The sequence below is a fragment of the Megalopta genalis genome, chromosome 6, assembly GCF_051020955.1.
Source record: "Megalopta genalis isolate 19385.01 chromosome 6, iyMegGena1_principal, whole genome shotgun sequence".
Classification (NCBI taxonomy): Eukaryota; Metazoa; Arthropoda; class Insecta; order Hymenoptera; family Halictidae; genus Megalopta; species Megalopta genalis.
This window is the reverse complement of record NC_135018.1, coordinates 22,788,179-22,815,532: the sequence shown is the minus strand read 5'-3', so window position 1 is coordinate 22,815,532 and position 27,354 is coordinate 22,788,179. Positions and strand designations below refer to the sequence as shown.

At 33.2% G+C, this 27,354-nt stretch overlaps 3 protein-coding genes and 1 long non-coding RNA gene across 10 annotated transcripts in view; 2 read left to right on the top strand and 2 right to left on the bottom strand.

Annotated features, from left to right (window-relative positions):
* LOC143259711 (uncharacterized) overlaps positions 1-7,312 on the bottom strand; it is a 175,815-nt gene extending 168,503 nt beyond the window's left edge. The window contains exon 1 of the mRNA XM_076523087.1: positions 6,878-7,312. Within this exon, the coding sequence (XP_076379202.1) occupies positions 6,878-6,935 (58 nt within the window). The 5' untranslated portion in view covers positions 6,936-7,312. The remainder of the gene's footprint in view (positions 1-6,877) is intronic.
* The window catches only part of qin (tudor domain-containing protein qin), a 467,903-nt gene extending 445,496 nt beyond the window's left edge, over positions 1-22,407 (top strand). For 3 of the 4 annotated variants that reach the window (XM_076523078.1, XM_076523080.1, XM_076523081.1), the window contains 22 exons: positions 8,743-8,964; positions 10,410-10,537; positions 12,807-12,955; positions 13,086-13,178; positions 14,880-15,032; positions 15,438-15,717; positions 16,149-16,305; positions 16,385-16,498; positions 16,573-16,675; positions 16,754-16,923; positions 17,245-17,474; positions 17,789-18,521; positions 18,642-18,790; positions 18,876-19,228; positions 19,463-19,638; positions 19,720-19,839; positions 19,947-20,057; positions 20,427-20,948; positions 21,020-21,113; positions 21,349-21,499; positions 21,600-21,759; positions 21,836-22,407. In XM_076523078.1, the coding sequence (XP_076379193.1) occupies positions 8,743-8,964; positions 10,410-10,537; positions 12,807-12,955; positions 13,086-13,178; positions 14,880-15,032; positions 15,438-15,717; positions 16,149-16,305; positions 16,385-16,498; positions 16,573-16,675; positions 16,754-16,923; positions 17,245-17,474; positions 17,789-18,521; positions 18,642-18,790; positions 18,876-19,228; positions 19,463-19,638; positions 19,720-19,839; positions 19,947-20,057; positions 20,427-20,948; positions 21,020-21,113; positions 21,349-21,499; positions 21,600-21,759; positions 21,836-21,946 (4,479 nt within the window). In that variant the 3' untranslated portion in view covers positions 21,947-22,407. The remainder of the gene's footprint in view (positions 1-8,742; positions 8,965-10,409; positions 10,538-12,806; positions 12,956-13,085; positions 13,179-14,879; positions 15,033-15,437; positions 15,718-16,148; positions 16,306-16,384; positions 16,499-16,572; positions 16,676-16,753; positions 16,924-17,244; positions 17,475-17,788; positions 18,522-18,641; positions 18,791-18,875; positions 19,229-19,462; positions 19,639-19,719; positions 19,840-19,946; positions 20,058-20,426; positions 20,949-21,019; positions 21,114-21,348; positions 21,500-21,599; positions 21,760-21,835) is intronic. The other variant, XM_076523079.1, reaches the window with a different exon arrangement.
* CstF64 (cleavage stimulation factor subunit 2 CstF64) lies at positions 18,491-24,442 on the bottom strand. 4 transcript variants are annotated; one of them, XM_076523085.1, is made up of 9 exons: positions 24,259-24,442; positions 24,086-24,164; positions 23,268-23,839; positions 23,004-23,172; positions 22,908-22,934; positions 22,740-22,837; positions 22,430-22,626; positions 22,196-22,318; positions 18,491-18,780 (listed from the first exon to the last, which is right to left on the bottom strand). In XM_076523085.1, the coding sequence occupies exons 1-8, from the start codon at positions 24,317-24,319 to the stop codon at positions 22,199-22,201; spliced, it is 1,323 nt and encodes a 440-aa protein (XP_076379200.1). In that variant the 5' UTR covers positions 24,320-24,442; the 3' UTR covers positions 18,491-18,780; positions 22,196-22,198. The 4 variants fall into 4 exon arrangements, with proteins under 4 accessions (XP_076379200.1, XP_076379199.1, XP_076379198.1 ...); XM_076523084.1 differs by lacking the exon at positions 18,491-18,780 and adding an exon at positions 21,960-22,113; XM_076523083.1 differs by lacking the exon at positions 18,491-18,780 and having other exon boundaries at positions 21,960-22,318.
* A 1,214-nt stretch (positions 24,443-25,656) lies between these two features.
* LOC143259639 (uncharacterized) lies at positions 25,657-26,713 on the top strand. The gene is made up of 2 exons (XR_013033658.1): positions 25,657-26,151; positions 26,239-26,713. It is a non-coding gene; the product is annotated as an uncharacterized LOC143259639 (long non-coding RNA).
* Positions 26,714-27,354: the final 641 nt, after the last annotated feature.

Genomic DNA, 27,354 nt, shown 5'->3' with positions numbered 1-27,354 from the left:
TAAAAGCGGTCCAGACGTCAGAAATTTTACATAGCTCATTTCGTATGGATTACCTGACACCTAATGCTTATTTTTAAAGGAGACAGAATTGGAGTAACCATAACTATTCATAAACTCGTAAATTCTTGAATCAGATATGTAATTTAAGTGCATGATTTTGATATAATAATGTGAAATTCTATAATCAACGACTGTGGTAATATATGATAATGTTCGGAAGAATATTCTCATCAAGATCGCTAAAGAACGAAATTTCTGATTGCGTTTTAACGAAATTGTTTGAGAAGAACGAAAAAATGGGACGCGTTTTTCGCTTAATGTTTTGTAAACATCGCTTTGACAATTTATCATGAGAAAAAGATTCGTTGAGTCATTGAAGCTGCGCATAATGATGATCGATGCTGTCGTATACACGAAAAAAACACTTCCGCCCGACATAGTGATAACGTAATCGAATTCTGTCTGATAAATAAATTTTATTTTACTCCCTGGAATTTATATTCTGTTAATTAAAGTTTTTCGTAATGCGCGTTACTACTGAACATACATTTTCTTCGCATGCTATTAAATCATTCGATTATACGAATCGTAAGTTGCTTTCCGTTTCTACAATTGTCCGTTTATTATTAATTTATTATTAATCCACTTTAAATTTGTTCTCATCTGAACCTCACCTTCAATTGTTAATACTATTTCCTATCATTATAAATTACTGTAACTGTTCGATAGCCTGATGTAAAGTGTGATCAACATATCAATAAACGTAGCACAAATGGTGTCACATAACAAAATTTAAAAACTATAATCTGTGTCAGAAGTTCTCGAATATGAAGAGAACTTTTAGCTGACCAAAATTATTAAGATTATACGACTGACAAAAGTATGCACGAGTCTATCTGTGATTACAAATTATAGATTGCATAACAGTAAAAAAGATATTGCGTTCCTTAGAAACTGTAATTTACAGAACTATCTATAATTTTCATAGTCCCACTGAAAATAAATTCAAGAAACACGTGCTACGCTGGTGTAAATGCTAGACGATTTTTAAAATGTGTACAAACGTTTCATGAAATAAAATTGAAAAATATGTGACTTTTAATAAAAATACTTTTTAATGAAATTAAAAAGTACTAAGTCAACAGTAACCAGATCATCTCCAAAATACTTCCCAATTCTCTCCGTACATGCGCGAACCGTAATTTTCTATTAGCGTTTCCAATTTTTCTAGCTCGCCACCAAAAATAAAAAGCGTTCTCCGTGCACGTTTCATCCACAAAGACTCACGTAATCCGAAGTCATCGAAAAACATTCGGTTACGTGATCATATTCCCATCAAGCAATCGACTGGGCCTCATCGCTATTCACTAGACGTGAAGCGAATGGACTCGTAATAACAGCGGTGCGTTTCACAAAGCGAACGACACGCGTTTCCACGATGAAGCCCGGCGTTTACACCACCGGAATTAATGAGGCAGGAACCGCGACGTGTCCTGTCATTTAGGCGGCTGATAACAATAGTAATCAAGCGTATCCATTACACCCTCGGGATAAAAAGATAGCACGCTACACAATAATATGTTATTTTATACATTTATGAAAAAAATGTGTAGATCGAATGCAAAACACGATATGTATTTAAAGAGATCAAAAATTCTATTGCGTTATGCTCGGCTCATACAAATTATTGGAAAAAGAAACATATGTCTATCTAGTCCCTGTGTCTCACAATTAATGCAGACAATGTTTATTTTGTATAAAAATCCGCAATCTAGTAATAATATTTTGATCTTTCGGAGCAACAAACTGCACTGCTTTTAATATTTGTTGCACTCAGTGAGAATACTGTTTTAATACTGGGACGGGGTGAGGCTTGGGTCCATTTGGACCCCGAGTATAAATATTGTTACTTAACTATTTATTGGTTGACACTTAATTGCAAATTTCACATGTTTTATTAGGATCTATAGACGAAATTTATGATACTAATATCAAGGATTTTAATTAAAAATCAAGGTTACAATCGATTGATCGTCACGGCTACGAATTAATTTCTTCGTCCAATATTCTTTGTGCCCTTGCACTGTAACAACAAGTCATTATTTATTTCTTTGCAAATCGAAATACAATTTGGCGCGTCTGTAATTACTGGACTGCGTCGATTAGTTGTGGAAGAAATCATAATGTAAGGATTAATAGCGGAGAAGAAACGTGTTTCCTCTTGGCATTGGAATCATTTTGCATAAAGATCCCCGGTCCTCAAACAAGACTGCAAAAGTTTGCTGCTCGTCGGCAATGAGTCAGCTCGATAAGAAACATATCAGCGGTCATCAAGTAGCGATCGAACAACTGTGAAGAGAAGAATTAGTCCAGTAGGAGGATAGGATCGTGACGAGCTGGGATCGGGCGCGACGAAGAGATTCAAAAGTTAGATCTAACAGTCTCATCCGTGAGTTTCGATCGATCTCGCTAATTAAATCCGCTGGCAACCGTCTAGGGGACGGAGGATACAGTGATAGAGAGATAGAGAAAGAGGAGGGCGGTAGGGGAGTACGACGGTAAACCACGGTATCGATCCCGATCTCGCGAGACCTTGTTCGACGCGACCCAACTCCCGGGGAGGATGAACTTAATTTTCGTGTGGCTCCAGCAGGCAAGGTCTTCCAGCAGCGACTTCCACTCGTTCCGCCTCCTTCGGGGCCTCCCTTTGACTGTTTACGCAGTATAATTAACGCTGTGCACTGCGAAGACGTTAAAGTGGATTCTCTGCGGCTGATTTAACAGAGTAAACAAGATTGCACCACCGACTGGCTCACTGTGAAAGACGTTCCGGATGGACGAGGACGTGTACCATCGCGACGGTGTGGTGATAAGTATCGAGGCTCTCTTACCCTGCCGACGTTATGCTAGCTTCCATTGGACGAGTGCAAAACTGTTTCGTCCCTTCTCCACCAGGAGAGAATTTGCACTAGTTTCAGGTGTTTATTTAAAAACGGTCTTCGTTTCTGTCTTGTACCGTGGATGAAGAAAGCGTTTTGCAAGTTGTCCCTTCGTCATAAACAAAGATATTTTGCCGGTACAAGGACGTCGTCGGTTACTTTCAAGGTTTTAACGTGTACTATTCTCGTTTTTCTGAAGAATGTGAAAAATCAACATCACACAGATACGCCTGTACAATTTTGTTGCTTACTAACTTCAGAAAACTGACACACGCGAATAAACGAGTATTCAACCAACGTTCTGCCAGCTTCTATCGGACGAGTGCAAAACTGTTTCGTCCCATTCCCAACAGAAATTTGCGCCAGTTTCAGTCGTTTATCTATAAACAGCTTTCGCTTCTTGCCTTGTACAATGAACGAAGAAGGTGTTGACAAGTTAACCCATCTGCATCCGCAAGCGGAATAATCGGCGCGCGATGACTGCCAACAATCACTAATTGCGGAATAGTTCGCGTGATGTGTGCACTTGTGCATGACCTTGTTGCGATACAGGCTGAGTAGCGTAGTGTCCACATGCTGTTAGTTAACACTTAAACGACCGCTCACGAGATTCCTCGTGTTTCAATGCTGAGACGAACAATCGACGAACAAATCCAAACAATCGACGAACAAATCCGAACAATCGGTAAATGAAGATGTTTGGATAAAGAAAGATAGAACCATAAATCTAGAAGCTTTCGAAGGCAATTCTGGAGTAAAAATTTTACCAGAAGATGTTCGAAGCGTACCGCGGTCTTAGTGTACGCTTACGGGAAATAATATGCTGTCATTTATGGGTCAACTAATTTAGTAACTAATCTTAGAAATAGTTGATTAATTATTCACAATAGCTTAGGCTCTATAGTTATTTTGTAGTTCTATCGGCTTCTTTCAGTTTTGTCACGAACGCGTAAAATTAGCAATCTGTTTAACAATTTTGTTGTTCACTAAATTCAGATTATTGGTGCACATAAAAATGCGAGTACAGTTAACGCGATGTGCCGTTATGGGGTTGTTACATACATACGATTTCATAATGCCGATTTCATAAATGAAGCACGTGAGCAATTAAGAAACGTAATTTCTACAATTACATAATGAGAATCCAATAATTCGTTGATGTATTGTTTATACATTTCGACTGGCCTTCGTGCGGAGTATACTTCTGAAAATTCATCCATTGAAATTCAATTTGTATTACATATCTCTGAGCCTGTTTAAAATCAGTATCGATCTTCTCACTTGACTTGGTACAAATGTGATGTGAACTTGACACTAGAATATTAGAATTAACAGTTATTTGTTGACTATTAAGTTTTCTGTTCTATGGAAACAGTTACAAATCCACTGACTGGAATTTCTATTCCATATATTTATGCATAAACAGAAAATTCGTACTTTCTCGCAAATGGGAAATGTGTTAAATAATGTTAAGTAAATTGAAAAATACCATAATCTTTTATATTTTACCGTCAAATACCTGTTAAGAATTCTTTCAGAATTTCTATCGATCAAATACAAAAATGATCAAATTGACACTGTTGAAATTGAACTTTTATAACAGAATTAACGTGTGAACGTAAAAGTTAACACAAAAAGGAATAATTCGGAAGTTGTAAGTTTACCAAGTAACTTATATCTACGAAAGTTTATAGTTAAATTCAAGCCCTGTTTGGTATACAAACGATCATTTAATGTTACTGTTTGAAATGGGACAACAGCTTAACAGAGAAGAGAATGCTAACTTAATATGTCTAGGAATTTTTGATCCAGCAAGCATTTAGCGGAAGCCCGTTGTACATCGGACATGGTTTATTCAAATTCTCGCTTCACGTTACAAAGGGAACGATGGGAAGGGTCGGAATAACTGATTTCGCGCGGTTTACCTGTCTGCGCAACGGTAACGCGATCGTAATAATTGTTATCGTGGAATTAATTGAGGTCTCACCAGCTCGGAGCGCCGGGGTTCGGCAGAGAAAGTACGGTATTAGGTGTCCATATTAGGTCTGCGCTGCGCTCGTGAGAATTTGTTATATATCGTCCGTTCTGAAAATAGGTCTATGTACTCTTGACTCGCGAAGGAAAAGGTAATCAGAATGCCGGGCCCCGAGAGACAATGGCTTGCATCACTAATATTTCGCGGTACTTTCCTTTCTCGAAGCGCAACTCCGGGACGCGCAATTTCAGTCCATTCAGCGCCGAGGCGAATAAAATCTTATCCAACGAAATCGTCGCGTGTCCGTTCGCATTTTCTACCTCGTTGATCGTGCGTCGATTTAATCGCGCGGTTTTGTTACTTGAAAACTCCGTTTTGCTGTTTTTTCGCGAACCGAAAATATGCCGCCGTTCGAAATTATGCGGACAGTCGTAATTTATAAACAATGCTTTATCATTAAATTCTCCTGTATGCGTACATCGGTAGCAGTGCATTTAACAATTTAATTCTTTAATTATTTATAATTATTATTTATTATATTTATAAATGTGGTATACGGTAGAACTTATAACTTTTCATTTATAACTGTTTGTATTGTTATCGGCGATATATTTAATTTGATTATTGATACAGTCTAACTCTCTCTAGTTTTGGGTAATTGTAATTATGATCGTGTACTTACACTTTTCAGTAGCACTGTGAATTTCAGCCAATAGAAGTAAAAATATGTTCATTCAGTGAAATATTTTATTATTGAATTAATATAATCTTAATATTAATGAAACCTATCAATTTCATTACATTGCACATACTCGTTAAAGTGTAACTTAAAAACTTCGTAACACAATCTGCTTCGAAATTGATATAAATAATCTTTCCAATTTTGACAAGCTTATTTGAAAAATCTTCTCTCGAAGCAAGATTAATCTATCGGTCGGAGAACTGAAATAAAAATTTAATGCAACTTCCTACTTCGAATTCTATGCCATTTCCTTCCTATAATATTATATTTATTTCTAAAATATTGACTGTCTATGAAAAGATAATATTCATACGAACATGAGCTCGCTTCATTTCTCTAACAAATTCATCTTCATCCACTGTACGTGCACGTTCGAAACATTCATTCCCTTCAATGTTCAAGGAACACACTTACTAACTATGAATCATAGCACCAGTGAAACCAAAGCGACAATCACAGATGACCGATAGCGCCACGTATCACCGACATGACAATACACAAATCACTGTTTTCAATGAACACACGGAAAATAATTCGTAAGAAACAAAAAATCAACAGGTTTCTTAATTATTCTCTAACTTTTCGGATTGCACACTTGAAGCACTTTCCTTCAGCAGCCGAATGCTTCCATATATTCGTAACAATTCTCCGCATAATCTTGACATCCTCGATCAGCTCGCAATTACGCGAAGTACACCACAAATTTTATGTCGCGACGATTCCACGGGTTTTCGTTTCATACTTCGAAGCCAGTGGACAACGAAAACGGGCAACAGACCAACTCCGTAACGAAAATTGTTGTCACGCAAAGGCCAGTGACATTAGGCTAATAAACCCACATTTGTAAATTCCAAGCTGTTGGAGTATACGTTTAAATCATTCTACCAAACTTCGACCAAAACACGTTTTTCCTGAACACGTCGACTCTAATTTCCAATTCTATACGCACAATTTGATCCGATCAAACGTGTATAACACCAACAACTGGGACGTCAATTATCGCACAAATGAACAACCGCAGGAGCCACTAGCGAGTAATAGACTCGCCACAGATCCACCGATCGTCGCAGCAAGCTACAAAATCTCTTGGAAAATTAAAGACTCTGCTCTATCCATCTACGAAAGACAATACCGAAGATTCGCTCGGAACAATGCCATCCAGAGGGTTGAAAAGTTAGGGAGTATCTAAAAGATCATCGACGGTGTACGAAGGGAACTCACCGACGATTAACAGAAACGTGAGGCAGACCAGCAGGCAGAGAGAATCGAGGAACCGCATGTTCCTCTTCGTCCCCTGTACCCTTTGTCCAGAGGTTCCTCCGCGAACTTGTCCTGATAGCCTAAGATCGGGGAAGACTAGAGCTGTCTTCCCGAATCCTGAAGAACGAACTTCATCCTCGGCCGCGTGACGTTACGGAGCGATATCGCTTGCGTTGCGAGCGGAATGAACAGAACACACGGTAACTGCGGCGATGGTAACCGGTCCTCGGGACGTGAAAGACTGAGGAAAGGCGCGTTTGTTCGGTCGTTGGTCCGCACGACGATGTCAAGCATCGGCTTCAGCCCACCTCTGTTCATTTGCTCCCTGCCATTCCCGAACTTAGCCGCTCTCCCTTCACGGAATCAGTCTCTCCCTTCGCGGGGAATCATCTCTCCATTGGAAAGCCGCTGCCGATCGACCTTCTGGTTCACGGTGACCACGACGACGCATCTGGCACCGCTTAGACGATCGATAAGTTCAGATCTGCTGGAGTTCTATTTCAGAGTTTGGTGAAATTTGAATATGAGCCAATTTTTCGAAACTTTCGAAACTGTTAAATCGTGTTAAGCTGTTTTCATTGAATCGTAGCTATTAAACTACGAAACCGATGAAAATGAGCTTTTGGATGCTTACAGTAGAAACACGAGGGTATCTACGAAAATTAATGTCACTTCAAAAAATGTATTTTCTCGCTATTTATTTCGTAATTGTTTTGAACAATTGCGATGTTCCAACGCAAGACGCTAAAATGAAATATCTTGCAATTGATGCGGAACATTTTTATTTTGCATAAAGATCCACAGTCTGTTGATATGTTATCGTTCAACGTCTTAGCATTATTGTAATTTATTTGAAATTTATCTATTATTGAAAATTTGCTTAACAAAAGTTGAATAAAGGAAACGTTTGAAATTCAGTAAAATAGAATAAAGTTTGTAAAGATTTGAAATCGTTTCAGAATTGAACGATAAAGTCAGACGCATTTGAAGTCTTAACATGATGGCTGCTGGTCGGTATGTTAACAAATTCGGTCTGACTAGCAAATATCTCCGATATGCCGGTACACGGAATTCGGTGAACCCTCGATTTAACGATACCATGATCATCGGACCATGAACGAGCTAAAGAATTCAATAAAATGTCAAACTCCTGAAGTCCATCCTGATATCAAAGAAGATTCGATACGGAACGAGTATTCTGACAATTTAAATAAAACTTGAAAAATCGCTACATCGCGCAAGCTTTTCATATATATTACCATTAATCGGATTTGATCTTGTAATATTCTAATTGATATTCAATCTGTCAACTTAGTCGCGTTTCTCAACCAGTGAAAACTTAGACAATTGGGAATTATGCAAGTGGATCTAACCAGTAGGGCTAGCGAATTCAAATTTTCTAGTGATTTACGAATTAAACAAAAATAGAGAAAGACAAAAACTGTATGAAACTTTATTAAAATTTTTATTTTCTTATCCAAATTTAATTACGTCTGCTACATATTTGTTCACATAATAATTTCCATACTTTATTTCTATTTGAAGAGCGTGTATACATCATACAATGTATGTACGATATGAATATTCATTGTGATTTTAGTTGTTCATTGAATAATTTGATTATTTTTTATATTTTGATCCTTTGACACTGACCAACCAATCCTAATATCGTCTTTGCGTTTCTACCACCAATAGGTGATTTTTATCAATTTTCTGATAATGATTTTCTCCATTGCCCTTAGGTTTTATGACTTTTTAGCAATATACTAAAAATCATAATGTACAATTAATTGGTTTGTATTGACGATTCTTCAATCGTGTTTCAGAAATTGAAAGCATCAGACATAACTTCAAAAAAGATTCAAGATGCAAAGAACATGGAAACGATTATTACACAGCATTTCTGTTATCTGCACGGTGTGCTTCAAAATATGGAGAAAAATATAATCGACTCGGTGCACCAACAGTATAACAATTTGCACAAAAATATCGAAGAGATCTCCTTGCAGCTGAAGGAACACGAGGACCATTTACGAAACGTGCTGCACGTAAGTACAATAACGTATTCTATTCTAATTCGATTGCTATTTATTCTCTTCCCGTGGAAATTTTTGTTCATATAGCTACGACCATTGGAGCTTCTTTGTTCTTAATAAATCTTTGATAGAAAACATATTTACAACAATAATTCTTTCATTATATTTAGTCATACTATTCGTACCGATATAATCTATAAACTTACTTTACGTTGACTGTAACAGAATAATCGTTACGTAAATGTTATTTGCTCTGATTATATTTTTGTGAGTACCGAAGTGATTAGAATTAGTCAGTCACCTCGTTGATTATTTGGTTAAGTATGAACAGCTATTATATTGAATAACTTCAGTAATGAGTTTAGATTCTTCATTGTTTATGTTATTTATATCACGTGTGCATGTCTACTTTTCGGTTTGAATATGTACGAGAAGTAAGCTCGTATTCTTCGAAAGAATGCGGACAAAAGAATTTGTAGTAGTTTCCTTTAGTTCAAGGTGCTTTTTAACATTTAATTATTATTATATTACATTTGCGAACAATAATATATAATTTAATAATAACGATACATTATTTTTAGGAGTCTTTAATTTTATGTAATTCCCAAGTAAAATATTTATTTACGAATGAAATTCTGAACGGGATGTAAGTTCATAATTGCGAAGTAACGTTGATCTTAATAAATGTTTTCATCTTATTAGACTGAGACAAGTTCAAGTAAAGATTTTAATACGAATTACGTAATCGTTTTTAGATGTTAAAATATTTCACAAGTAGAATTGAAATGTTGAAGGTAATTCAAACGAAATTAGGTGACACCGCCAATTTCCTGCGTGTCATAAAACGTTCCAAACTTAAAATCTTCCCCTGTGAGCTACAGTGGGTGTACATGACAAGGGAGGTAGAAATTTTCATAATGAAATTATTATGAACAGCCAACAGTCATTGAAATGAGCTGACGCGACACGAGAAAGTCTTCCCTTGACGGCTCATTTTCGTGCTTCGATTTTCAAAGGTTTAAATTGAAACGTAAACATAACGTTATCACCCATCCGGCAACTTAAAATTATATCGAATCTCTGAAAAAACACGTTTATCTGATAACAAATATAAAAAAGAAATGTATAATGTAGATTTATTACGATTAGATGTATTTCAAATAATCAAAATATGTAAAAAAGAAAGAAAAACGTTATCGTTAGTTTTTGCTCTTAGAAATTATAAGTTTTTAGGGAAATACATTGATTTAACATATAGCCACTGTATCTCCCTTTAAGAAAAATGAAACATTTACATATATTCTTTTGGATAGACAACATTAATAACTAAATCTGGAAAATTGACATAAAACTGTACACCAATTAGTTTAAATACAGACCCCTTAGTATTAGAGTATAAAAGACATAGCTCTGCTAATTATTGTTTAATTATAGTCATTGAAACTCTACTTTTATAGGTAATCGTGCCCGTTGAAGAAAACTTGGACAAAATAGATATTCAGCGTGTATTAACAAAATTGAAAAAAGTAATTGATATTCCTTGTCATTTGCTAGAAAGTTCGGAGTCGTCAGATGCAGAAATGAGGTAACAATTTCTTTCACTGTTGTTTTCGTAATTATCTGCAATAAACGAAACTTTAAATATTTTACAAAAATTATATATAATTCACTAGATTATGTACAGAGGGACTTGCGTGAAAATACGAAGTCAATCTAATAGATATTATAGAAGATATTTGTGCTCCCAGTTTTGAAAATCTCATGTCGACACAAAACGAGTTTTAAAGTTCTCGACTGAAAAACCACAAAGTAACGAGAATTTCAATCAAGATTTATAGAATATTCAAACTACAAGCTATCAAATAAAAATTAAAATAGCAACGATTTTTTCAACCCTTCAGAATGGCTTAACCTTTTAATGGAAGGAAAAATAACTAATGCAAGAAAAAATAACTTAACGTAACAAAAATATGATTTCTTCTTTAGAAGAATTTCCTTTCTTTGACGCGTATTGAATGTAATTGATTGCTTAATTGTACGTTGTAATTTTTATCAATATCAGCTTACGTTATATCAATAGAAAAAAACAAAGTGTCATCTGAAAGGCCTCGAGAATGTGCGGGGAACGCGTTTTTCAACGCAGTAAAGCTAAAGCTTTTGATAAATCAAAATCTCCAGTACGTATTGAACAATTTATTTTCCTCGGCACCGACGATGGTACAGAGTCAGACAAATCCTCATCGTTTATATCCGTAAGCAGCTTACAGATGTCCAAACGAAAAGTGAATGAGCGAGATGGGGGAGAGCGATAGGGAGAAGGGTGTAAGAGTAATTAATTAAAGTGAAATGTGCTACGGTTGCGTTATGCAGCTGCTTCGAAATATATTTGCCTTCTTTATCTCGTTTTTTAAACCGCGAACACGAGCGTCGTGTTTCAGTGGCTTTGCAGAAATAATATTCTCTTCGATGGTGGATAGATCGTGTTCTAATCTGCGGTGTCTTTCGAACCACTTTAATTTATTAATGAAACAATTTCGTTCGAAATAGTCCACGACCTAAATAATTATTCGCAGAACAGTGGAACGTTATGCTGTCAATCCGAGGCATCGTATTTGATTTAAATACCTTAAATCCTTGCACTATGATTTAGGGGTATAATGAATTCGGCGTTAATTAATTCTCTGATAAAACGAGACAATTTTCGTTTCTTGTACGCATCATTTTACTTTTATTTCGTGGTTTTCATAACAGAAGAGTGAAATTTTGTTTCGATTTAGAAGAAATGAATAATATTCATATTTAATAGAACAATATTAAACAAATAACAAATTCGCAAGGAAACGACGAATTAGTTTGTAACCTACTATGTCTCAGTCTCGCATTCCCATCTTGAACCGTTGCTTCATTTCTGACAGAATTTCACTTACATTCAATTCATATCTGGTTATAGCTTCATTTACCTTCCATCTATGTTTCGAGATCGACTTCCAAAATTTCACTTACGATGCAGGTGGAGCCCGACTGCTGTCTTATTATTCCATTCGGAATTTTATTGGTCGGAAGGTGGATTAAAAGGAATTACGATTGAGAATGCGCGTAGAACTTCGCGCATAGGTTACTCTTTATCGGTACCGTATACTTTATAACCCTGGCCACTATACATATGTAAAGTAGACACCCGTATAACGTGGTAATGTGTTACTCGTTGTACGGATATAGGAAAACGTGTCATAAGAAAATTCGCTTCTTATAACACGAATCAAATTGTGCTGATGTGCATTAATTATGTTCCATATAAATTCAACGAAAGAAATAATTCAACGAATTCATTCTGCAATTAAAATTAGTTAAACGTAACTTCGACCCACTTTTCTTTGAAAATTAGTTACGCAGTGCAAACATATCTTTATCATAGAATCTTTCAGTCGATAAATCAATATAGTCGATTTCGTCAGAAATAAACAAGAGATAGCAACATTTCCATTGACCATGAAACGACTGAACGAAATTGTTCAGGGGGGATTTGTTTTTTCTACAAAGAAATGTTAAAATTTTTCGTTTGTTTCTCTTCTGGTTAAATACGTTTGTATGTCATCTTATAATAAGAATTGTGCTTCGCATTATTAATGTCGTTATTATCTTTTTACAGCTAATTTGCAAAATTCTCATTTATATGAATTTGGAGGTCAATGGGGTTACACTATTGGTCTTCCGAGCCGTTCATATATTCGTCGTATATGTGTCGCATGAATTATATAGTTGAAATTATAACTAGAATCTATCATTTTTCTGCTAGAGAATATATTTGTTATATATTATGAAATTTTACTACGGAGCATAAAAACTGCTTTCAGATTCGACGTCGACGAAAACATTGTCGATACCTTGCAGAAACACTGTACCATACGCATACCAACGATCTCAAGTTTCAGTTTGCAACGAACGGAATTGTTACCAGACGATTACGAAATGGAACCGCTTACGGAGGAGATCAACATTCCAAGTAAAATTAATTTTCTTACCAGCGATTACAAGCTCGACCGAATGTCCGTGTATCGGAGCCACAGAAAACTTCCTAATCAATTTGCAAATGCGTACTATGCATTAATTTTCGCTGATCTTTATTTTTGCAGAGTTTCAGAGGGACAGAACATTTTCAGAAATTAAACCAGTCTCATCTGTTGTATCTCTTCCTACACGAAAGTCAGATGATTACCCGGAAATCGGTATGTGCAAAACACACTATATGTATAATTATTACAGTCACTGGTTCCTTTCTACAGAATGAGAATTGGTATATCATGTATTAGATATACATTCGACTAATAATTAAATAACTTTTTATGCATCGTAACCAATTATTGAACTGTGAACAATCGATACACAATCTCACTGTAGGAATACAAACTACTTGGAAATACTATTCTCAATTAGGAACTTAAGAATTTAACTATTTAATATATTTTAGATGAATATTATTTACAGGTATATTTCTGACTTAACTCTCTAACCGCGCGCGAGTTTTTTTAATGCTTTGTTCGTTGCAACTCGTCATTATCAATGAAAAGGTAATAAGTTCTTTCTAACATGAGATCATGTTTTAATTTTAATAAAATTCAATGGGCATTTAAAAAGTTCAATATTCTATATTAAAATTTTATCAAAAACTAATTTCAATCGTAAAACTAATAAATGAGTCCTTTCCGAAATTATTAAAAGAAAATTGTGAAGCTCCTTTATTAATATTAAAGGAAACATTTAACATTGTAAATGGAATTTATAACTTTCCTGCAACAATGCTCTGTATATATACATAATATGATATTATATTATACGAAAATACTTTGAATTTAATCAAGTGTTATAAGTAGACTGTATTTTATATATTTATAAATTATATAAAAATGAGTATACTAACAAAAGTTGACAGTATTAGAATTTTATATTGATCACAAAGTATTTTTCAATCGACGGAAAAAAATTTCTTCTGAATCTGATATTTGTCAAATAAACTTAAAAAATTGTACTTTGTATAAAGATCCATAGTCTAGTTATAACTATAATCATTATTGAAACAATGAACGTATTTTTTTTCATAACAGTATTAAAAAACAAAGCTTACCAAAATTCTAAAAAGAGACTAGTAGCGCCATCTATCAGCAGCACTTAAAACTCACACATAGTACCGTGACGTAGATATATAGATTACAGATTTTACATTTATACATTTTAGATATAAATTGAACATTTATAAAAAAAGAAAAACATTTACTTTAAGTATCTAATTGTGTAACAAGATTAGATATTTAAATTTTTAATAACCATTATATTTTCGGTTCCGATTTCTGCTTCGGTTTCCATATCGATTTCACAATTATTCACAATTATAAGTTCCGAAACAAACCTAGAACCAGTTCTTTGTTTTACCCACTAAAATTGATTTTGACCATCGCTTGTAAATGAAATCGGATATTATAGCAAATAATATCTCACTGATTATTTCAATTTACAAAAGAAATGAAAAATATGTTACGAATTTGAATATGTACAGTTAATTTTATTATATTTTATTTTTAAGTGGCTTATAATATTCACCGAAATAAATAAAAGTGTTTAATAAATTCTGAAAGCATTTCTTTCTATGTAAATAGAATTTTTGATTATTTATTACCCATCATAAAAGCAAAACAAACTTCCGGTAATTTTCTGTTCTTTCAAAATGATTCAGAAAGGCGTTCAATGTTTATTAAAGTCTCATTTGTATAAAATAAATTGCTTTATACAAATACAAATGTCTGTTAGAACTGCAAAACTGTATCATAATTAACATTATCCTTAGTTAAGACTTAATGTTACTTAAAAACAGTGACAGAATAACTTTATGATGTCTTAGCACAAATCACCATGCAGGTTTTTTTTATTTTCAGGGTGTTCTGAGATGATCCGTGTCACTCACGTCGTCGACCCATTCTGTTTTTATGTTCAACTGATGCAGAATCAAAATAAAATAACGCAACTTGCTCAAGATTTAATGAAAGTAGCTAACAACTCTGGAGTCATACCAATTGACGTCAAAATAAGTATGAAAACTTCCCATTTATTATATTATTTATAAATAAAACTGTACAAACGTATGATGAATGAATCAATATCCATTTTAATACAATTAATAAGATATACTTTGTTTTTATAAAACTAATGTAGATGTTATAATATGGAAAAAAATGGAATTCGCTGATTTTTATTAAAACAAAACATCATCGGTAATGGGAACATTTGAATGATTTATTTAGGATTAGTATCTTAGTATCAGTAATCAGTAATTTAGTATGTTATTTATATAATTTTAAACTTTGAACATTCAGACGATAATAATTAATTACATTTTATTGTATATTTGGAATCATCAGAATGAAAACTTAATCGCACCATATCTATGTATATCACGATAGATATTATTGTAAATTGTTAATATTCTTTTGCAGATACCATGTACATTGTACAATCTGCCAAAGAGCGAGCTTGGTTACGTGGACGTGTTATCGATAAAAAAACAGATTGTAACAATGAGGAAAAATACACCATATACTTTGTTGATTATGGAACAGAAGAGCAAAATGTGTCATTGGCAAGAATGAGGAACATAGACACACATTTAGCAAGGATACCTATACTGGCCCTTAGGTGTGCATTATGCAAAATCGTTCCGAACGGTAATCAATGGAATGCTACTGCTATCCAAACCTTCAAGAAACTCGTATGCACGTAAGTAATAATACTGTTCAGCAGATACTACAAATTTGTAACTTGAAATTGAAAATACTTTCTTCTCAAAAAAGCTGCAAAGTGAGATGCTTCTAAAACCAGTAAAACATTTTGTCTCCAACTGAATACACCATAAAAAAGGTCGAGACCTGTCCTTCGTAGCAACCCCCTAAAAGTTTACTTACAATTTTTGGGACTGTCTTATCCGATGGAAATGAAGAACAAGATTGGTCGTGTAAAATTCTCATGGTGTATTTTATGTTACTATAAAGTTGATGGTACACTTTCCATTCAAAACTCAATCAAAGAGTGAAAAATTAATTAACTAACTAACTCAGTCAAGGAAAAAATGTACTAATGATTTTAGGAACCTTTCAGTTCAGAGTTTTTGTGAATTTTGTTCTATTTTAACAAAAGTTTTATTATAACAGAAACACGATGGTGTCAATGTCTGTATCATCGGTAATTGGAGATACGTATTACGTTGACATCTGTGTTGTGTCTTCTAAAGATGCCGGCTTAATAAACGTAAAAGATTCACTAACGTTTATGAAGCTCGCGACATGCGTCTCATCTAATAAACTTATGGTAAATATGCGACTTTCTTGCGGTCATCTTGTTTCTAATTTTGCAGTGTATAATATAGAATTGAATTTTCTATTTATAGAGAATGAATCCTTATTCTGTAAAAAACTATTTCAAAGAAGAACTGCTGATGGAAATTTATACGAATGTTGAGATTCTTTTCATTGAATCTCCCAGTTGCATATATGTCAGAAAGGTAAGCCAACGATGTCTATCTAGCAGAAATGTGTGCCTAACAGATGTATGTAAATAATTTTGTATATGCTATAGAACCTTGGATATAGGACAGAGTTTAATAAAATGATACACAAAATAATGAAAGATTATGAGCAAGTAGACTCCTGTGACAATTACATATCTGCACCCTACAAAGGTAACTCATTTGAAAGAAATGTTTAATTATAAATATAATGTATTCTCAAAGAACTGATAGATATTAATGTCTTCACAGATTTGCCATGCGCTGCACAAGGGATTGATGGCCGCTGGCACAGAGGTATCATATGTGAGGCTACCGAAAACACAGTGAAAGTTTTTTTTGTGGACAAAGGATACTCACTAATATTAAGTTATAATGGAATAAGAACACTTCCTCAAAAATACATGAGTTGCAGAACTCAGGTGAGAATTAATAACTAGCAAAGTTATAGTTGCTAATAGATGTTGCCAATATGTATTTAATATTAACTATTAATTAATATCTTTTGAGTTGTGACTTGATCGAGTGTATGTTTACCGCGCAGATTTTTAAAACATATTTTATATTTTCGACTTATTTTTTCACGTCAAATCAGTCCCTACCCCGTTATAGCACCAGTTACATGACACCCTGTATAATCATTTTTTACAAAAACAACTTGTACTGGTTCAATTTTTTCCACACTATGTATTCCTCAGTTTAATTAATTAAACCTAAACACCAATAGTATTTATTTTCATTAGGCAATAAAACTCTCATTAAGGCACATTAAACCGCTCAATGGAAGTGGGGAACAGTGGGAACCAGAAACAATTGAATATTTAAAAAAATATATTGTGTGTGGAGAGCAAGTTACTGTTATCCCTTTAGACAGGTTTGGAGATACGTATAGTGTAATTATGTATACAACAAACAACATAAATGTTTCTGAATTGCTGACGGTGGAGAATCTTGTCATGACCACAAAAATATGGTAACTAATTCAATTATAATCAGCCTTTAATTACGTATGATATTTTTTTAGTAACAAATCTCCATTAAACATAATGCAAGTGATTTATCTTCATTTATGATTTCCTTATTATTCCAAAGAAATATATTTTATGTTGAAGCTGATTGAATTTGCTACTGGCACATGAATTTATTTATCATTCCATTCTCTAATATAAAATTAAGCAGTATCATATAATACATATGTCTTTATAATTCGCATAATAAGATATAGACCATTTTAACTTATGCATTATATCTAACATTAATACAACATATTATAATTCTTCTCTATAGCAGCCCTAGTGTAAATAAAACAACAAAATACAAAAGACGAAAACAAAAAAGAATTTTAAGTCATGTACATGAACTAATGCAACCAAAAAACCCACAAATGCAAGAATGCTCTAAAGAAACTTTACCATCATTGAGTGCAACAACTATAATGAATACAGATATAATGAATTCAAGTGTAACGAATTCAAGTGTAACGAATCCAAGTGAGATGCATTCAAGCGAAATAAATTCAAGTGGGAACAGAATTGAAATTAAGGAAAAGGAAGACCCTTTTAAAGTAGAAGTTGTGGTACACCTAGTCGAATCCCCTGATTGTATTTATGTATCTGATGCTACGGGCGAGCGCGGAAACATTGACAATATGACAAAACAAATGCAACAATTTTACAGTCTATATCATTCCACGGATCCAGAAAATTGGAATCTAGGAGCAGTTTGTGCAGTTAAATTACCATCAGACAATATGTACTATCGAGGTAAAATTGTCGAAATGAAATTAGATGATCAAGTAGTCGTATTTTTATATGACATAGGAATCGAAACAATGGTCCCCAAAAAAAACTTACAGTTACTATATCCACCGTTCTTCAAAGTACCGACTTGCGTCTTCAAAATCAAATTAGCAGGTATATTACCTTGCGGAGGGTCAGACAAATGGCCGTCTTTGTCTTGCGAGGAATTGAAGGAAATTACAAACACTGATTATAGTTGCAAATTTTATATATCAAAATTGGTAAATAATCTATGTATTATATAATTTACTTTTTTTTAATTATCCATACAAATGTTTTAATTTTCATCGAATTACAACAATTTTCTGTAACACAATTACTTCATATCTCTCACTATATAGGAAGATGAAATCGTGAAAGATTCCGTGATACCAGTTGAATTGTGGGTCAAACAAAATAAAACTGGTGGACCTTTATCTCCATCTAGGATCGAAATTAATTCCATCAATAGAATGTTGGTGGAAAAAGGTGTTGCATTGCCTATAAAAGAGTACGTTATATTTAATAACAAATCTTACACTCGCAATTAGCTTCTTCTTTATTTTCGTTCTAAAACTACTTTTTTAAATCCTTAGGTATGCAAAAAAACGTGATAAGATCTTAGGAGTAGAATTAAAACTACAACTGACGAAGAAATTAAAAAGGTTTTCAAAAAATGAATCAGATGTGAAATGGTTTAAAATAAATAACAAAAAAGAATGTCCTGATGAAGCAGGCCCTAACAAGGAGACAGAAACATATTTGCAATACTTTAATTCAAGTTCCGAAGATACAGAAGAACATGCCCTAGAAGAAATAGAAAACATTCCATCGCTGTCCAAGTTAACTGCGTGGTTACCGGCAGAGGATATATTAGAAGACACATTCATTGCTGTACCTACATACTTAGACCATGACGGTTTCATCTATCTTCATTCTGAAGAGAAAAGTATGTACACTAATGATGCATTTTTATAATTAGACAGTACAACAAATTTTAACTTCTTTCGACTTTTTCTAAGGTATATGTATAACAATGAATACGAAACTTAGAGAAATCTTTAAGAATATGAGCCTGTCAATTTTATCTATTTCTCATACATAGTTTTAATAAATTTTCAAATTTAAAAGATATTATAAATTTTTAATTTTGAAGATATATTGATATATATTTTGTTTTCAGGTACAAAAACACTCTTAGAAATAGAAAATAAATTGCAGAAATTATATAAAAATTGTGAAATAGAATCATGTGATACTGCTTGGGCTGTGGGAGACATATGTATTGCTGAGTATCATGCAAATAAAAAATGGTATCGTGGAAAAGTTATGAAGATTTTGGAAAACGATATGGTTGAAGTAAAAGATTTATCATTCAATTTAAATGTATAATTCTCCTTTCAGAATTCTATTTAAAAATACAAACTTTACATGTTACAGGTAGAATTTGTGGATTATGGTAATATTGAGGAATGTTCTATCGGTACTTTAAAGAAAAAAGTGGTTTTGGAAAATATTCCAATACAATGTACAAAATGCTTAATTCATGGATTAATATCGGTAAACATTTTATGTAATTTTAATACATTCTTCATACAGAAACATATTTATTTGTAGAACGTAGAAGAAGCAGCTATTTTTTTAACATATTAAATGTTTTATGATAGGATAATGCAAACGGAAAATGGACAACGCATGAGTTAGATCGAATTCATAATCTTCTAATTGATAAAAAGTGCGTTGTATCTGTTTTAAACAGAACCGAAATGTTTTACATTGTAAGTACATTTAATAGTATTATAAAAATTCTTTAACCCTCCAACCGCGGGCAATGTGGAATTCGCATTCTAAATATTTTGTAAAATTTAGCAAAAAAAACTGATCTAAAAAAAATTTTTAATTTCTTTTATTTCTCTTGTTTTTATCCTTTTTAATGTAATTCTTAGGACGAATTGGTGCAACAAATAAAGCTAACCCGTTATTTCATACCGAAAAATCAGAAACTCGCCCGCTCTTAGAGGGTTAATTGAACGATACAAGATGAAGAAGTCCGCAAAAGATTTTTTGAAACTATATTTATATTTTATTTTTTTTTTTTTTTTTTATATTATATTTCCTTACATATCTATATGTATATATATTTTTAGATTTCCATAAACATATATTTGAATGAACAGACCAATAACACAAACAATCTAATTTCATTTCTAATTGACAATTGGAAGTTTTGTATTAAACATGATATCGAAAGTGCTGGATCGAAACAAAAATTAGCCGTCACAAATACGTCGAATGTAATCTCCGTAGACAATTCTTCAGATGAAGAAGTAGAAGAAGTCGAAGAAGTAGAAGTAGAAGAAGTCGAAGAAGTAGAAGTAGAAGAAGTAGAAGAAGATACATATATAATACCACAGCCGAATGTCATAAATAACATTGATAGTTACGATAATGATTCCATCGGTACAGAGGATACAGAAAATTTATCTTGGTCTAGAATAAAGGATAATTTCGTTGCTTCTACACCTTGTATTGTTTCGGAAGAAAATCTCGCAATGAATTATGAGTCATTCAATATTCCGAAAACCATTGAATATATTCAAATCGAACTATGCTGCAGTATCACTGCTACAAAATTTCATGCTCAATTGAAGGAAAATGAACACTCAGTGGTATATAAAAAAAAGGAATAATTAACTTTATCACTTGCATGGATGTATTACATATATTTCTCTCATTCTAGGTTTTGAATGCATACTACAGACAATATAAACAGCTCATGAAAGATTTAGAAGAAAACGCTTCCAAGCAACCAATGATTACAAATATTATCCCTAGTAAGTATTATTTGTTATACAAAATTAAACAAATTTTATATAAATTTAAAAAATAAACATAAATTTACATTATTTTGTATTTATAACAATTCATATTAAAATCAAGGCAAAGGATATAGCCGGATAAATATAAATAATAATATGGTACCTGAACTTTTGAACAAAATTCATATCATATCGCGTTTTTAAATATCTATATAATTCTATGTTAAAGACGCTTTAATTTTATTCGCAGATACACCCTGCTGTGCAAGATTTGAAGATAATGTTTGGTATAGGTGTTTGATAATTGAAGTCGGCAGTACTGAAGATAGTGGTGATATTGAAGTTAAGTTATTGTACGTGGATTATGGTAATGATGAATATAGGAAAGTCAATCCTCAAAAGTAAGTAGCATTTATTTATTTCAAAAAATTTTTTTTGATAGTTATTTAAACAACGATACGAATTATATTATTAATTCTTTTTCCATTATTTACATAACAGATCTGAATTACATTACCCCCAAAAAGACTGGATAAATGTACCAACTTTAGCAATTAAATGTAAGTTATGGAATGTTGAGATGGCTCCCTCAGCAAATCTGAACATTCTTTTACCCAAAATAGAAAAAATGTACGAGAAACCTGTTATAGCTACAATTAAAGTAAGTAAATGTGCATTATATTATCTATTACTCATTTAATATTTGAAGTATTAAAAATATTGTGAAATTGTCTTAGGAAGTGGATGGAGAATTTACAAGTGTTGAATTATATGAAGATAAAGATCGTAAAGAACTATTATATATTTCACTCATCAATGAAGGCTTGTTTAAAACTATAGTAAATTGAGAAGTTACATCACTTGTGAATATTAGTAAACAGTTTATTTGTATGAAGTTCATCATGATACATTTGCAAAGTAATTAATCCATAATCATGCGTATTTGTGTTTATTATTGTCATATTACTAAGTTTTTGGTTTATTACTTAATATTGACTCAGATAAATAATTGTTTCTAAAATTTGATCAATGGCATACTTTATAATTTCAAAATTTTTGTACGAGTTTAAAAATTTATAAAAATAAAAGGTACTCACACGTTAACGTTGAGTACTTTTAGCGATTTGCTCTTTGAGCACTAAAATACTTTGTCTTTGTTCAGGTGGTAACATAGCTATTTGTTCGTCTGATAATTGTAACACTTGCATAATCAGAGCAGCCTATAAAAAATGATTTTTATATTCTTTGTTATATCATACAACCATGTAAAATTTGATAATTTTTTAAAATAAATGAAATAAATATATTACATATTGTATGTCAATGTATACCTTTTCTTGATCTGATGCTCCACTGGGTATATTTCCTCCTGAGGGCATTCCTGCCATGAGTCTTGAAGTTGCAGTTGTAGTAGAAGTTGTAAGTGCAGTAACAGGGACAGCTGCATTTGTTACACCAACATTTGTAGGTTGGACAGTAGGTGCTGCAACTGGCCTTGGTACTACAGGTGGGGCAACTGGTACTGGTGCTGCAAAATTAGAAACTAAATTATGAAGTCTCTTTTCAAGTTAAACTTTTTAACAGCATATCTGAAATATTTGTGTGAACATAAATCATTATATAATTAATATGGAAACGTACGATTTGCTTTCGTAATTCGAGGATCAATAGGCATTCTTGGATCTCTGGGATCTCTCGGATCTCTACCAAATCTATCCGTTCTTGGATCACGACAAAAGCTGAAATAATATACAACTTAAAGACCTCTAAAATGTAAAATGTTGAAAGTATCTAAAGTAATTATGGAACCTCTCAACTCCTTCAACAGGAAGAACGCTGTAAAATACAGTATATTTCTTAATTATAACATTATCAGTCAAATAGCTTAGAGTATGAAATACTTACTTATCTGTTATATTAAATGTTGGTAATCCTCTGGGGTCGGCAGTGGCAGATACAGCTGGAGGTGCACTAACAGGTGCTGGTGGTACTTGTGGTCCTCTCAAATCTTGATCCATTCTAGCTAAACGTGGATCCATTTGCCTGTCTAATGTGCGTAAATCTACATCTTGACCTGTAATAAGTTTATAATTTATAGATATATGTGTAAGTGATTAAAAGAATATTGTGCTTTACATAATGTTTCATAGAATATCGAAATATCTTTACCAGCAAATATCGGTGCTGCAGGATTTGTAACCGGAGCAGGTCTTGCAGGAGCCCATGGTTCTTCTATTCTTGGCACAATAGGGTGTACAGTTGGCTTATCAGTAGGTGTCAATACACTTGGAATTGGATTTGCTTTATGTAACATATTAACTGCTGTATGAGGATCCACTATCCTCATCACTACCTGAGCTTGTAACAGGGCATACGCCAGTTGAGGATTTTGAAGTAGCATTTGGCGTGCCTCGTTTGGATTGTTTTGTACACAAAGTTTCATTTGTTTCATAAGTTCAAACATCTGTTCTGGTGGTAATGATGCAACAGCTTTACTTATGGCTTCTGGAGCTTTATCAGCTTGCACTGCCTCCCCATATGGGTTTTCTGTATTTTGACCTTGCAAAAGGCTCTGCATTTCCATTCGACTCTTTTCTGTACAGGCATTATCAACACGTAATGTTCTTCCACCAATCTCATAGCCATTTAAGTTTCTCATAGCACTAAGTGCAGTTTCTTGGTCTTTATATTCGCAGAAGCCATATCCTTTGGGTTTACCAGTTTCTCGATCAAACACTAATCTGTTTAAAATCATTTATGGCTACTTGTATCATAATTAGTACATAACTTGTATTTATAATTTACATTAATCTATCAACCAAACATAGATTAGTAACATAGAAATAAACTAATGTATTTAAATCTCATACTCATTTTACATTGCACTATACATTCATAAAATTGTCTATAAGTGATTGTAATAGATGTGGCTGCCAAACGAAATTGATGTCAATAAAAAGTAATACAGATATATAAAAGAATCTTACTTGAAAGAAAGGACCGGTCCAACCTCACTGAAAATATCCTTTAAATTTTCTTCTGTAGCTTCGTACGGGATATTCCCGACTATTCAAACAAATTAGATTCATTTGAAGGTTATACACATTTAAAGCACGATTCCTTAATGGATAATGATACAATAATAAACAATATATCTTACCAAAAACACTTCGCATAGACTTGTCCATGAGCGATTGATCGGAAATAGTTGAATTACTCATTTTTGCAATTTATTTGCTTTTGTTTACAATTCGAAATTTAAATACACTTACTTAGTTCTCATCAAAAGAAAATCAAACGGAGCTCAGTCAGTGTTGCCAGCCCAATTCATATTGGCCCTCCAGAATCACGAAGTATATACAGTAGTGCCTCACCGTAGTAAGCCAAGGCGGGGGCAACCGGCTTGGAATTATGAAACATGTAGAGAAATTGCTTCTCCTCTGATTGGTTGACGCTTTACAGCTAAGCAGTGCTGCCCTCACAGTTTTAGACAAAGAGAGGAAGCGGCGAGTTTCAAATTGAAGACTGGTTGGAACGCCCTCTTCTTATATGCAACCATAAGTTAAAGAAATATTTATTGATGTATATACAATTAAAGTTCAAATTTTTAATTCGTTAAACGTTTACTTATATATTTTACAAAGATTCCTATCGTATAGTTAGTCTTTAATTTTTATCCATTATAATGCTGCCAGGTACTGAACATTTTTTGACTTTCATTTAATGTGCAATATAAATGAAATTTATTATGAAATATGATACCTAATGATTATCATCTTTAGTTTCGTAAGTAATTCATCATTTAGTAATGTTTGTGATTCGTAATTTACGAATATTAATTTTCAATGTTTTGATAAATTCAGCAATAATTTTCTACGTGCATATATATGTACATAGCCTCGTATCATTGTAACTAGAGAAGATAATATATACATTATATTTTAAGTTGGTCCTTATATATTGATGTACAATGCAAAATGCGAAAATTGTAAACATTTACCTGTAATTAGTGAGACTAATTGATAGGACAAATGTGTTCAAATATTGAAGTGTATGAAACGAATCTACTAGTACATACTTTTAATAGTGCTTGAAGTACAAAATGTATCTTTCTCTCTAATTGTAAAATCAAAGCATAAGCAGCAAGAAGAGAGTAAAAATCAAAGCATAAGCAGAGAGCGAAAAAATTTCATTTTCTCGTTTCCCGATATTGCCTTCAGGTTTTTAACGTTGTACGTTAACATAGGCGTAAGATACCCGTAAAATTGTTATACTCTCATAATATACTGCAAGCCTATGAACATGAGAGTAATACTGCACGAGCAAAATATGATTATTTTCACTTATATTTCATAAATATTGATAACCGTTTTAAAAAAATTATGTGATACAACATAATTATAAAAAAATATGTATATTGTACAGCACATTTGCTGCAGAATGCAATGAAAAGTTAATCAAGATACTAATTAGTAATTACAAATAATCATGTGTTCATCGGAAGAATCTGAAGTTGATGCTTTAAAGATAAGTCAACGCTCCTGCATCTTGTAATTATTGCGTCTGTTTTTCCTTGTCTCAATTGTTCTACGCCTTCTGATTTCCGTCGCACACATGTCTCGCTCGACAGTAACACAAATAATAACACAATGTAAATAATAACGCAAAGCACAAGCACGCGCGTCTAATGTGCTTCTAGCCGAAAATAGCGACCACGGGGAACGAGACGTGACGGGAGTCAAGAGGCGTTGCTGTTCTTAACCCTCTATGGGCCCATGTAACTTTCAAGTCACAAGCTAATATATCCACATTTTATCTAATAGTTTTAGTCTTTTTCGCAAGATGATATATACGACTTAATTATATAATGCCTCTGAAATAACCGATAACAATATCGACGACGGTTGGCAGCACCATCAACCGGAAATGTCAAAATAAATACCTTGCAAGTTGTCTGCGGATAGAAACCAAAGGGACTATCTTGTGCAATTGAGATTATTTGTGCTTTTGTCGGTGTTTACTAAATAAAAGAAAGCGTATATAATAACTCTGGGTTCGTATATCGATAACAATTTATTTATTCGCATTTCAATAATCATTTTATTACTATTTGTATATGATACCGTTTTGTAACTTTCAGGTTACATTGGGATATCGTGGTAGATTCGAGTGTATTTAGGATAATAGTTATGCTTTCTTCTATATTCAAATTTATGTATCGAATACCCCCAAAATATGGATGCAAAATCATATAAAAATAAAAGAGGAATTAGAATTAGACGCATTAGCGGTAATAGATCCGAAGATTCTTTATTAGATTCTGAGTCCGATGAAGATCATCCGGTAGCATTTACCAGACGACGCATAAATATTATTGACAGCGACGATGAATTTAGTACCGAATTATCGTCAAACGAGGAAAATTCAGGACCACAAAAAACTATTTGGCAACCAGTTCCAAATGCAACGTACATCGATGTTTAACGCCAAATTCAAACTGTTTTGTGGAACTTCACGCTTAAGCATTTATGCACGGAAGTGGAAACATCGTAAACCGTTGTTACTTCAAAGTTATAAATTGAATTAATTATAATAAAGTTGTTCAAATTGTTAAATATTTTTTTAATTAGCATATATAGGTTTATAATAATAGATTTTCCGTTGCGTAAATTTTTTTATATTTAAGAAAAAAATTCGGCCCACAGAGGGTTAATCGACCGAATTCGAGTCCCTCGTTTTCTGAAAATTCAGTATGGCAGCTAATTTCGGGCTAATAGGAAGGGATCATTTCTGTCAATGAAGGAAACGTGTTTACCCTACTTCTGTGAGGGCGTTAACATAGAATCGATCCTACACTTTTCTCAACTGATTTCTTCTGAGCAACGGACAATAGTGTAAACGGAATGTTTTCATTATTGTCAATGTTTGTAAATACGAACTTGTTGACCGAGACGCCTGCGGTAAAAGAATAGACGACAACTAAATTCTTCACAATGATGAACAAGCTTTAAAGTCGATTTTCTTGAAAACTGAGACCCTAATAAAAAAAAATGTAATATCAAACGTTCGAGAAATCAGTCAGTACAACAAAACATTATGTAGAAATTGTTTAATATTTAAACAATATAGAATATGTATTGATTAGGAAAGAACTAAACGTGATGAAAACAGGAAATATCGCGTACCGTATCTACAACTAGGATTACAACTACTTCACTTAATTCTACAATTCGCAACGCTCCTCTCATTCGACGAC

Bases quoted from the DNA above. Each gene is read 5' to 3' on its own strand.
- CstF64 (XM_076523085.1), bottom strand. From the start codon at position 24,319: ATGAGTAATTCAACTATTTCCGATCAATCGCTCATGGACAAGTCTATG. The intron at 22,935-23,003 runs GTAAGTATTTCA...TGTATTTTACAG, and splicing joins ACATTTAATATAACAGATAA to CGTTCTTCCTGTTGAAGGAG. The intron at 22,627-22,739 runs GTACGTTTCCAT...CTAATTTTGCAG, and splicing joins TCGAATTACGAAAGCAAATC to CACCAGTACCAGTTGCCCCA.